The 13,336-nt window shown below is 41.8% G+C and overlaps 1 protein-coding gene across 1 annotated transcript; it reads left to right on the top strand.

The window, feature by feature from the left end:
* Nucleotides 1-13: 13 nt before the first annotated feature.
* LOC113962238 (thiamine transporter 2-like) lies at nucleotides 14-13,336 on the top strand (the record flags this gene model as incomplete). The annotated part of the gene is made up of 5 exons (XM_027673023.1): nucleotides 14-830; nucleotides 2,252-2,444; nucleotides 4,035-4,176; nucleotides 11,134-11,290; nucleotides 13,303-13,336. Coding segments are annotated over 4 exons (1,305 nt in total), but the record flags the coding sequence as incomplete, so codon positions are not given.

Genomic DNA, 13,336 nt, shown 5'->3' with positions numbered 1-13,336 from the left:
TCTTCTGTTCTAGGTTACCAACCAGATTTTGCCTGTTTGGACATACTCCTACCTCGCCCTCCTATTCCCAGTCTTCCTGCTCACAGACTACCTGCGCTACAAGCCCGTCCTCCTCCTCCAGGGCATCAGCCTCATCGTCACCTGGCTCCTGCTCCTCTTTGCACACGGAGTGCTGGCCATGCAGGTGGTGGAATTCTTCTACGGCATGGTGACGGCCGCTGAGGTGGCCTATTACGCCTACATCTACAGTGTGGTCAGCACCGACCGCTACCAGAGGGTGACGAGCTACTGCAGGAGCAGCACTCTGGTGGCAGCCACTGTTGCCGCCGTGCTGGGACAGCTGCTGGTGTCCTTGGCAGATGTGTCCTACTTCTACCTCAACGCCATTACTTTGGCTTCTGTGGCCCTGGCATTCCTGTGTGTGTTTTTCCTCCCTATGCCCCAGAAGAGCATGTTCTTCCACTGGAAAGACGCCTCCGAATCTCTCCCAGGGCCTGACAAAGTTGTGGCTCCGGCTGGTTCTGACCGTCCCTCGAGCTGCCAAGAGGACACGAGCTCCGACTCTGCTGGCAGGGATCCAACACCCCAACAGCAGGCTGGGAATGCCAAGCCCTGCAATCACATGCTCAGAGTGCTGGTGCAGCTGAGCAAGGACCTGAGGGATTGCTACAGCTCCAGGAAACTTCTCTACTGGTCTCTGTGGTGGGCTCTGGCTACAGCTGGCTTTAACCAAGTCCTGAATTATATCCAAGTGCTGTGGGACTCCCGAGCCCCCTCTCACAGCTCCGCAGTGTACAATGGAGCTGTCGAAGCACTAGCAACTTTTCTGAGTAAGTTAATGCCTAAACACTGATCACAAAGGCAGTCTCAAAAGTTTTAAGTGCCATTCTATTGCAGACGCTCCAGGGAGCCACTGCACACACTGTGCCTTCCAGACCTCATTCTTTGATCTACAACAGTTCAAATGTGAGCTATGCTGCTTTTTCTTTAGGACCAGATAACCTAATCTGTCTTACCAGTATGCAGAAAGTTTGCAAGTTACACAGGCTTTATATCCAGTTGGTAAATCCATTCAGAGGCACTCATGTGTCTTTGGATGAGGCTATTGGGTGTTTTTTTTTCCCCAAAACAGTATGGCACTGTTCCCATAACAATGCTATCAGCTTACACAGATGGAAGAAGTTATTCCTAAACATTTTACACAAAAAGAACATAATCCTCTAATTACGATCTTTTTCTAGTGAAATACTCTTGTGCAGCTGGAGAAAAAGGAGAATTTTAGTCATTGCAAGATGCAGAGATTTGCAGAAAAAGACCCCATTGAATTCCTTATGCTACTGATGTTAAGTATTCCACTTTTGCACCAGGAGCAGATGCTCACACCACACAAGCAAAGTGAGGTTATCAAAAGGTAACATCAGAGAACACCACCCTGCCTTGGCAGGGTTTCACATAATCACACTGTGCTGCTGTAGAGAACTTGCACAAGACTTTGGGGTGTGATCCACCAGGGAAAAAAACATGTCTACATCACACCTAGTCATTCAGGTTACCCTTACAGTCATTAAGGAGAAATAGATACTACTCTTGTCTCGAGGCAGGCAATTAAATAGACCAAGTGAATAATGAATTAGAATATTTTTCTCCTTGACGAATTCCTCTTTGTCATGGAATTGCCTGTTTCTCCGTGTAGAAGTACAGAAGATACTAAATCAGGTGGCTTATCTTTGCAACAGATGCACCTTCTAGGAGGCCCACCAAGAGCAAACAGTGCCTATCCTTTCTCATTTCCTTGGATATACTCTCCTGATACCTCACTTTTTTGACAGCTTACCTCTTTTATGAGGTGCACAGAGCTAAATTGTTACATTAGCAGGTTTACTAGCCTCGGTGTGCAGTAAGCTAGGAGAAGCTGGAAGGAACTTTTTGAATTCCAAACTGTGTTCCCAGTTCTCTCCCTAGAGATACATGCTGGGTACAGACACCCAAATAATCAATCCTTCTACATTACAGTTTATCCTGTCAAGTGGAATAAAGCACTGAGAACAGAATGGCAGAGACTTGATTTATGCAGTTGTCTAAAAGTGACCAGTCATCTGCATGGCTGCAGAAGTCATTAGAAATGCTTTCAAATTTCAGAACTACTCTGCTTCATTATTCGGCATTGCCTTTTGGCACGTGAGGGTGGCAAGATTTGGTGATACAGGCTGTGGAACACATACAACATTTACACATTTTTCTCTTTTTCTAGGCTCAGTAACATCTTTCCTAGTACAATATGTGAAAATTAACTGGGACCTTTTTGGAGAACTGGCTTTAGGGATCTTCTCTGCAGTAGATGCTGGTTCTCTGTTTCTCATGCACTTCTCTACCAACATCTGGGTGTGTTATGCTGGCTATCTCATTTTCAAGGCCTGCTATATGCTCCTCCTGACAATAGCAACGTAAGTATAAAACCTGACAGTGCTGCCTTTATGCACAGAATGCTGACCCTACCTCAAGTTTGCTTTGGGCATCCCTCCTTTCGCTCAGAGAAAGAGGACCTAATGCTAGACATAACTGTGTAGGTAAACACAAGGACACTTAAATGTCTGATTATGTTGTTTTTGTTCTTCTAAACAACCACAAAAGAAAAATTATCAAAATTTTTGAATATCCATAAAATTGAACATTTAACTAGGCAGAAGTTAAACAAAGTACAAGGTAACTTTAGTACTAAAGGGAATGGTAACAGCAAAATGCAGAAGCTGTTTTCCTTCTTTCTGGCAGGAAGGATAAAAAGTGAACAATAGGGACAAACACACCTTGACAGCCATCCTATAATGTCTAGACCACCTGCTGATAAACCTTTTAGCATGCCATGAACTGCATGAATTCAAGAAGAGACTCGACACAGAGCATTTCCCAATGTAATTTTATACACATAATCCTTAAAGATATTAGGATGTAAAGAAGGAGTAAAAGAGAACACTGGACAAGATCTCTTAGGAGACCAAGCTATAATAATAATAATATTAATAGCAAATATTATATCTAATCTGTGCAATAAATACGTTATTACTCCAGTTATTTAGTTGCTTGGAATGTCTTTAGACTTTAGACCACACTAGTTCATTAACAGAAATACCAGATGCATTTTATGTCAAAACCCAAAATTAGTCAGAAACCATTTTAAAAAACCTGCTAAAATTATAATGCATGGCAAGATTATGCCTATCTCGAAGGAAGCCAAGTGAACTCTGTTTTCATTTTTGTTTATTGCTACTACATTATAGCAAATCACACCTGGACTATTTCAAAATATTCTACCAAAACAAAACAAAAATCAACCAACTAACCAACCAACCAAAAACAACAACAACAAAAAGAGTCAAAACTTGCACATAAAAAACATGCTAAAATCAATGAAAGTGAATCCTGATGGAATAATACCCTTTTGTTCAGATATAAACTCTGCAGGTAGATATTGCAGGGAAAGATTTCTAACTATTGTCAAAAAAGATATTGCAAGTAAAATCTACAGGCTCTTGACAGAAATAAACAGCATGTTACCTCCACTGTCAAGCCCCAAAGCAAAAAGTGACTCACATCATCACAGAAAATTTGGTTGGAAGATACCCACAGTGACCTTCTGGTCTGACGTCCCAGCCAGGGCAGAACTGCTGCCACGGCCAGAGCAGGTCCTGGCTTTGCCTGGCCAAGTCTCTGAAAGACTCCAGCCATGGAGACTTTACAGCCTGCCTGGCACAGTCTGTGGGGGTTGAGAAGGAGCAAAGGGTTAAAGAGAACTGATCTTGTACCAAGCACCTGATAGTATGGTTTGGAAAAGCAGCACAGACAAGTAAAAAAACCGTCAAAATACACTATGGTACTCAAGGCTTTTTGAGTAAGCAAGGAAGCAAACAAACAAATGAAACACTGTTTACTCTGTCCTTGATGTATCATCTCCATGAATTATTTCTCTTCACTCACTGACTGGAGGGCAATAACTTTTCACCCAGTGGAAAGTCACTGACCTGCCAGTCTCACATTAGGTTCCAGATTGCCATCAATCTGAGCATGGAACGCTATGCTTTGATGTTTGGATTCAACAACTTCATTGCCCTGGTGATTCAGACCATTCTTACAGTAGTTGTTGTGGATTCGAGAGGCCTGGGGCTGGACGTAGTGACTCAGGTAAGTGTTATTACCTTATATTCTATTTACTGCTTTGCCAGTTTGACTTCAAAAGTTTACCAAGAATGGTATTCCTATGCCAAAGGACAACTTAATTCCCTCTTTCTTCTATAGAAATCTGCACATCTTGTTCTTCTCTCATGTCAATCATAATTCTTCCCTTTTGCCTTTGAATGCATTTAGGATTACAGATGCTGGTCTTTGACTTTTTAAAAGGACATACATCAGAACATAATTATTCAGGCCCTGCTATCTGACCAGTTTTGGTCATTGATGGGACACTGAATAACATCCTCTCTCCCCAAAAACTCAAACTAGTTTTGTCAAACGCAGAATCAACATAACCACGTTATCAGTGGTGTTCAAACCATGAGACACAGCCTAGATTATTGGAGTTATTTCAGCTCAAGTGAAAAGGACACCTGACTTCTAATTCCAGCTCAGGAGCAAACCTGGTCTGTATCTCAACATGTGTAATAGTCTTCTGCCCATAGCCTGGGCACTTAATTTGGGATGGGATATCCTATCTCACAACAGTGGCTGAGACTTTAGCCAGCCCAATGCCACCCATGTTGAAGTCACCTGAGATGTACTGACTTCTGCGTTTTCTCAGATGGGCTCTCAGCTGGGGCAGCTTCCTACTGCCTTGGATTTGAAGAAGACTAAAGCTATTCAGATATTCTGCACAGAGAGGGCAAAAGTTACTGTAAAAGAATAAGGATTGAATCAAACATTAAAAAATAAAACTTTAAAATGAAAGACAGGATTATGTAGGACCTCATAAATAGCCTTGCCACTGCTGTTGGAAACAGTGATACAAAGTCACAGTCTATTTACGGAAACCAGTGTGGTGACAGCACTGAAATGTGCAAGTAAGAGCAAAACAAGGATGAACTCAGATTCTTCACTTACATTATTCATGACTATGTGGGTAATGAAGCTAATTCTATATTTTGCACTAATAGAAAAAAAAATTATGTTCCTATCCTGCTCCCCCTCTGATGTTTATTAAGAGGCATAAGGAATGGAAGCAAGGGGCAGTTCTTCATTCCACAAATATCTGCTGTTTGCTGGAAAAGCAAATCACAAAGCAAAAACTTGAACATAGAGAAAGTGTGCCAGAACACAGGTAAAGAAAATCATAGTGTCTGTCATCTCCAGAAGAAGCAGCATTTCCCTAAAGCATTTTTCATTAATTCTTCTGCCTTTTTCTCTCCCTCTCCCAGTTTTTAATTTATGGCAGCTACTTTGCAGTCATACACGGGATTTTCATGATCAGAAGCATTTGTGTGCTTGTCTCAAGCAAATGCAAAAGGAAAATAGGAAGATGTTGCAAAGGGCAGCTGAACCATGCTGAGCACAAATCCAGAGAGCAGATTGTCACAGGCTATTTGACACAGCAGGCTCCTTGACCAGACCCTCCTGGGAGAAGAGCTCAGGCTGCAGCATGCAGGGAACAGCAGTGCAAGAAGAACGTTCAACACAGCCCTGGAAAGCTGCGCTGAATCATTGCAGCACTTCAGCATAACATATGCCAGCTCAGAGCTCACATAACAGCCCTGTGCCAAGAATAAAAGCTAAATTGCTTTAGATTCTTATTTACTTGCCTATAAAGAGCTTAACAGCAGTAATTTATACACAGAAGCACAACCTTTTTCATCTCCTCCCTGTGCACGATAGCAAAGATCAGAGTTCATCCTGCCTTGCTTGTTCTGGCTCCTGTGTGTGGTGCTGGCAAAGCTGCTTCCAACCACATTTGCTCCTGCACGTGGGTGAAGGGTCTGCCTCCCCCTTGCACATCCCTTGTTCTGAATCAAGGAAGAAAGGATTGTGTCTGCATCATTATATTCTTTCCTACCCAAGTGCAGGCAGATGGGTTGACAGGCTCCTCCTGCCTAATTGAACAGCCCACACCAGAGGGGCCTCGTGCAGGGTTTGCACATCCCATCCCAGGGGTTTCACTCCAACACTGCTAAGCCACAGTTGTTACTTGACCCACATTTGAAAGCTGCAACCACTTCACTGACTTCATAGAAATCTCTGCCGAGAAGCGAGAAACTTCCAAGTCCAAACAAAATGAAAGAGCCCCTCTCCTTTCCTCGTGCTCCCAGCAAAATTAAATTCAGGACTGATTGTCTTTCTATTTCAACAAAAAAAGAAAAAAAGGCTATCAAGGGGCTTAAGTAGTATGGACTAAAACTACAGAAGTACATTGTGGAGAAATATGGCTGATTCCACACAGGAAAATTCCAGATTAACAAGAATATCCAAGAAGATTTAATAACTGAAACAAACAGCTAGCATCATGTGTGCTTTTGAATGCCAAGTGAGGGAGATCCACTGATCTTGGCCAAGAATTTGGCAGGGTCAGCATCTCTGAATTTATCAAGAAACTTCAAGTCCTACAGCTAATTTAGTCCAACACAAAGGACAGTTAGTCCAGGCGAAGAAACAAGAGACTATAAATGAGTTTTCATGGTGAATACCTAATTTAATATGATTGATATCCATATGCTAAAGTTATTTCTGTACTGCTGTTTGCTTCTAGCCTCCAATCCCTACACCTAAGTAATAAAAATAGAAAAAAATCTAGCATTTACAGAATAATATTTTTCCTGTAGAGACACAAGCTATCATTTGTACAAACATATCTGCTTTTTATACCAGTCACATATTGCAACTAGACAAAGTGCCCAGAAGTGAGGGCAGGCAGGAGTGAAGCAATTTGTTACAAGTCACAAGAAGAATCAGTAGGATCTGACCAAATGAACCTGGCTAGTTTTTTTAGGCTTTTTGTTTACTGTTGTGCATTGTGCAGACATTCTCTATTGTAAACTGGCTCTAAGCACAACAATTTAATCAATACAGTCATAAAATCAGGAGATGTATTCAGTTTGCATTGAGCAGTGAGTATCTTTTATTACTGCAGAACTGTGAGCACGATACTCCTGCCTGAAGAATGAGGGACAGAGTCCAGGAGAGCAAGGACTAATTTATTCTATTCTTCCTTGTGAGTAGGAATCTTCTTTTGAGGCATTTAGTTTAGAAGTAGGTGCCAGTCCTTGACTAGAAGTTAAAGAGACTTTGTATTTAAATGAAAAAGGAAGAACTTAATATTTTCAGCTCCATGGCCATGGTCTCAAACTGCCTTTGGTACAGAAAGTTAACAAATATTTCCATGTAGCATCTGACAACAGGAATCAACAACATGTGAAACTTTTTTGTTATTACTTAAAAAAATAATGCCAGTAGTTGGCTGCAGGAAAGGAGCTAGAAAAACTCGTAGAAATAACCATGAAAATTCTTATGTTCTGATTAGAGCTCACTGCTTTCTCTGTGGGATGTCTCTGAGGAGCAAAGAAACCAAGCAGACACAGTGTATTTGGCTTGCAGCTGTAGGGAGCCCCATCTTCAGAAAACAGCTAAGATCTTAAAGAAAAAAAAATCTAATCCTATTCTCTCCAATTTCCAAAAAAAAGATTTTGAGTTTGGAAGTTGGGGGGAGCATTATGGGGAAAACAGAGGAGGAAGAGGGCAGTACTTAGGACTGTTAAGAAGAGAAAGGCAAGGCCTTGTCTTACCCTGGACTTTCACAGGGTAAATTAATTCTGATTACACAGGGTAACCAGAATCAACCCAGCAATCAGAGATTTAATCTAAAAGATTAAGACGCACACATCCACCTGTGCGTTTGTGTACCTACACACACACTCTTTGGAGAGAAGATACTTGAGGCTTGGCAGGTTATAAGCAAGGCTGGAACCACAGGCTATCTAATTCTGCAGGAAAAGGAAACTCAACACATCCACCTCTCCTTGCAACTTTTAGTATTAAGTGCTGATCTTTCTTCCAGCATGTTAAAGGATTCCATGTAAACATGAAACTCCAGAGACGGGCTCGTTGCTCCCCATAACTACAACCCCCTCGAAATACAACACTGGCTTTGAAACATTAGTGGGTTTGGGCCTAAGTCTTATGTGAAGACACAGTCCAGCAAGCTGGTAAGGCCAATTTGGGCAAACAAGGAAGGAACAGAGTATCTTTGGATTCAAAGCATGCCGGTATTGCCCAGCCACTACCCAGGGCCACCAGAGAAGCGCCAGCCAGGAGCCCCCTTCCAGCAGGCAGCACACCCACCCAGTACCTTCCCCAGGGCTCCTTCCCTTCCTCAGAAGCTCTCGGTAAGGAAAAAGAAGGAAGTGCAGAGACAAACCTGGCCCCCCCGAGCACTTGCCTGCCTGGTTGAACAACACACTTGAGCACTGAGAGAACCTTCCAAACCTGCAGAACCGGACCAGGCCCTGCCGAGCTCACAAAGGGGCCCCTCCTGTGCCAGGGCCACAGCACCCACTGCCAGTGCCAACACACATCCCACCACCGGCCTCAGGGGTCACTCCATCCTCTAGTGAACCTCGGAGGACAGAGGGAGTCCAGTCTGAAAAAAATAGGTACAGGAAAACAAAGCAACAGCATTTCTCTAAAGCAGGTCTGTTTTGACTTTTTTAGCTTAGAAGCCAGATTTAGAAGCTCGTCCTATTGTCCATTTGCCCTTATATGACAGATCAGTCCTTATACAGAAGTAATTCCTGGCCAACTAATAGTATGAGACATTCCATGTCCTACCTCCCAACCCCTAGCAAAGCCAGGACGGTCAGAAGAGACCCCACGAGCCCAGAGGCCACTACACTATGCACAGGGGAGGGCCAGTGTTAGCCCAAGCTGTGCTGAACTGGTGCTCTGTCTTATCCATGAATCAGAGACCAGAGCTTTTAAAGGTATTTATTAACATAAAGAATGCAATCATTGATTGCTTTCTTGCCATAGCAGGTTTTATTAATCATTAGCCACTGTGAGTATTATAGCTTTATCATAAAAATACAACTCAGTTTGCTGATAAAACCTGTAAAGGAGAATGCTTCCCTTGCAATCTTCATGGACAAGTTCTGCAAGCAAGAAAAGCTGTGATGAGTTAGTATTATTATTATTATTTAAATTCTGGTAACATTTTAGAAGGGACATTTCAGAAAAAAAAGACACAGAAATGTCTTACTACCTCCAATCCTAGAGGGTGGTTTCTGACTTCTCCTCTGCAAGACAAAGTCATCCTAGGAGGAACTGCACATGAATCCACAAGAAATGCACCACGGCCACAGGTTTGACAGGTAATTCATCACCTTTGGAGTTATTTGGGAGTGTGGTGGGTACTCACTTGCTCAGTGCATTTTGAGGTGATAAAACATTCATGCGGATGTTACTGATCAGCCCAGGATTTAATATATTTTTATTTCAAAAAGGTAACATATCAAAACATTTCAAATTAGGTCTTGATTTAAAGGTAGTACAGGCTGTACTTTATATATAATGATTTGTAAGAGAAAGATGATAACAAAGGCAATCATTTAAAATCAGGTTTCAAGGGTTAGGGCTGGTTTTCATAACGTTCCTCTGAGGTCAAGAAATACTGTCTTTGTAACATACTATTTATGCTAAGTTTTAAAAAATACAATCTTACAGTGCAAGTAGAAGCACTTTTGAAAAAGTGCCTGCTACAAAGCGGAATTCAACTATTTAAAAGAAATAGCTTGTAACTGCATGATTAAACATCAGTTAGTGCTTTGCTTTCATTCCCTTATGATTCAGAACATTCTTATTTCACTTGTTTTCAGGATCAGTGAAATTGACTTTTTAATGCAAAACAAGTAATATAAGCTTAAAAAAACAAATATCTTTAGACTTTTTTACTGACTACAGTGAAGAAAGGTCTCCTCCTTTTCCTTTTGATCATCCTTTCTAAAAGTGACGTTTCCTCTTTTCAAAATCTGAGCAGGTACCATGAGCAGATGGTTTCTGCATCTTTCTCTACCCTCTCAAATGACTGGAGTGCAAGAAATATGATGAGTGTTAAAGCATTTTGAAGAAACTGAGCTCGCAATGGGCTGAGCTGGCTGGTGGCTTCTTTTGTCTGCGAGAACACTTGCACTGTCATTGTGCCACTTGGCACTCAGGCTGTGAATCAACAGCACCCTGAGAATGAGCTTTAATCTCACAGTCTGCCCACTTATTTATTCAGAAATGAAACTGTAATGGAACTTCATTCTTCCCCTGCAGCACGTGCACCCAGCCCTAAGTACATCACTGAGAACAACCTTTGACAGACAATAACAGAGACCAGAGTTTACCACGGCCAACGCACCTTGATCTGAGTTATTCATTTATAGGCTGCATCTGTGACCTCAGGCAGGGTCAGTGAGAGAAATATTGGCTCGGGTCGTGTCACAGCTGGAGTCACTCCACTCCTGAGACAGACACAACAATATCCTCTACTGATCTATCAAAGTTCAACGGTAAATGCGACAGTGGTTTAACAAGACTCGACAGCAAGGTAGGCTTGACTTAGTGCACAGAGGACAAGGTGAGACAGAACTGGTGGAGAGACCCTCTTGTTAAGTCACAGAATTCTAAACTCCTTGCAGAGAGGAGTCAAGGTGCAGCTAGACCCACTGCTAGTCCCAGATTTGGTCAACTGCCTATGTCTAAAGGATTGTACATGTGCAGTCAGTCCTCAGCCAGGATTTCAAAGCTGAGCACACTGTTAGTCACTTACTAAGGATCTGTTGTGGCAAGGAATCTCTGGACCTTGAGGAGTAACTGCAAGAGGCATCCCTGCCCACGGGGAGATCCAGGTGTGCAGCTCCACTGCTGTGCAGGAGAGCCCAAGATCATTGATGTACAGTTACATCTGCACATCAGCAAGACCTCTGTGTCACCATCCCAGGCAGCCCTTGGCTATCACATTGCCATCTGTCCCCCAGCGTCCAATTAAACTGGCTGCCACCATCACAGCCCCCGCTTAAGAGGCCGGCAGTATAGGTTTAGTTAAAAAGTAAACTTGCAGATGAATTTTTACCAGTTGTGAAGAGCATCTATTCATTTCTTTGCCACCTTTTTTTCTTTTAGGTAGGCTATGGATTCCTGGAAGGAAGCCATAAGCCGCAGCTGGATTTATCCCACGGTGATCATCTGTGCAAATGGATTTTTTGCCACAATGAGGCCATCAGAGTCTTTTCTCACCCCTTATCTAACGGGGCCAGACAAAAACCTAACGATTGAAGAGGTATGTAACTATTCTCTTAAGTAATAATTAAAATGCTTAAAGCATTAAGCCTTACAGCAATAACTGAAGGGAAGATGAAGTGTTCAATAATACAGATATGTTTTATGTAGAGTCTCATGTTTAAGATGCTTCTGGGAAAGAGTAAGGAGTCACCTCTTTGGCAGAAGATCAAAACATTAAACACCCCATATTCTTAGGACTCTGAAACAACTACTATTTGGTAGTTGTTTAAGAGACTGGTATTTTTGGCAAAATCAGGTCAGCTAGCTCCTCTCCAAGGTAGAACCCCAGAGGAGGGGCAACACTGACATTTATTTATACCTATCATGGAACTGATTACACTGACAGTAACACACAGATAGCAAATCATAAGAAAACTAAACAACCTTCCCCTTATGAGCTGTTAAAGTTATTACCTACATTACAGCAATGTTTTATGCATTCATTAAACTGTGGAGGTCAGGTTCACATTCAGAAAAGTTGGGGTTTTTTTTTAAATGCATGCACTGCAAGTTTTCTTGCTCTGCTCCTCTGTTCAGCACGGGCTGCTTCAGGAGTACACTTCCCAGGAAAAGGTGACATAGTTGACACGTGGCTGAGTCATGGAGCTAACAGTATAATTAGAAAACACAAGTTTGGTACTCCCACATACAGCTAATATGAAGAACAGTAATTCCTGCTGCACAGCAGCAAATGTTAAGGCAGAATCTACCAGCACAGTGTGAAGCCAAGGTTTCTTCTGAGAAAAGGTATTTGTGGTTTAAGTCATTAGGGTTTATTTTCTCCTCCTTTTTTATTACTATTCTTTTTTAATCAAAAAGGGAAGTTTTACCTCTTATATAAAATACACAACAAGGATCACAGAATGCCTTAATTCTGATTTCAACAAGAATCCTTAACTCAAAAATAAGCGTAGTACAGATAATAGTTATTTCAGCCAAACTCACCTCCAGTGAGCTAATTCTATAACACAATTTTAAGTCAAACACTTAGAAATTCTAATTAAAGTTCAGAGAAACTAAACAAGTCACACAGAAAGATACAGTGAACCAGCTGCTCACCATGCAACTCACTCCAGCACCTGTTCAGAAGTAAAAAGATGACCACCTACTATTGTCCTCCTGCATTTCATACAGTTCCTTTCTAGTCTCTGTTTAAGCAGAGGACAAGCGATCAGGAATGGACGCCCCCAGCAGAGCCCATAATTACTGGGCGAGACCTCCCCAAAACAGCCAACTTACAGAAAAAGCTCATTTTATGATGTGCATCTAAAAGCAGACACCTGACCTAGGTGTACCCAAACTGCCTCGGCAAGCACTGAGCTTTAGTGGCAACTGCAAACAGCACCTTCCAACCCAAATGCAGAACAGTTTTAGAAAAAAGAGAAAGAATTTCTTTTCAGAGCACCTATATACTCAAGTCCAGCTGAAACTTACTGAAATAGTGTTTCCTCAAAGACTTGCTTACTTCTTACACATTAAACTGAAAGAAAACATAGAAGGTGCAGATAACCTGGTAGCAGCTACACATTCACTATGTGCAGTTCCAGTTACATTGTATGAAGCACATGCTGCTTTTTTCATTCCAATTTTAACAAGGGAAAGAGGTAACCAAAGGTATACAATGACTCACGTAAAAAGTTAAAACTAAATAGGCGTTCATTTCCAGCTGCTGTGGGGAATAGGATTTGAAGCTAGACAGCCTTTCCTCTGACACACTGTTACAACTGCTTTAAAGAGCCGAATATCAAAATCTGCCTTCTTTATAGGACTTTACTGGAATTTTTAAACCAATCCACTTGTTTCTGTAGCAGAGTGTAGCATCACTATCTTTGCCCCTTATGTAGTACATTTACAGTAATGTAACTGAAAGCAGTTTAAGTCTGCACTGTTCAGTGTTTCCTGTAACCACAACTATGATGTTTCCTCAATAACATAACTGTAAATCTTAAAAACCAGTATTTTAAGTGCTTGGGGTTTTTTTAAAATATTTCCTCCTTTCTTCTGTTCTAGGTTACCAACCAGATTTTGCCTGTTTGGACATACT

The sequence above is a fragment of the Neopelma chrysocephalum genome, unplaced genomic scaffold (assembly GCF_003984885.1).
Source record: "Neopelma chrysocephalum unplaced genomic scaffold, ASM398488v2 Primary Assembly neopelma1_129458, whole genome shotgun sequence".
NCBI lineage: Eukaryota > Metazoa > Chordata > Aves > Passeriformes > Pipridae > Neopelma > Neopelma chrysocephalum.
Note: the sequence above shows the minus strand (reverse complement) of the source record. Positions and strands in the feature narration are given on the sequence as shown.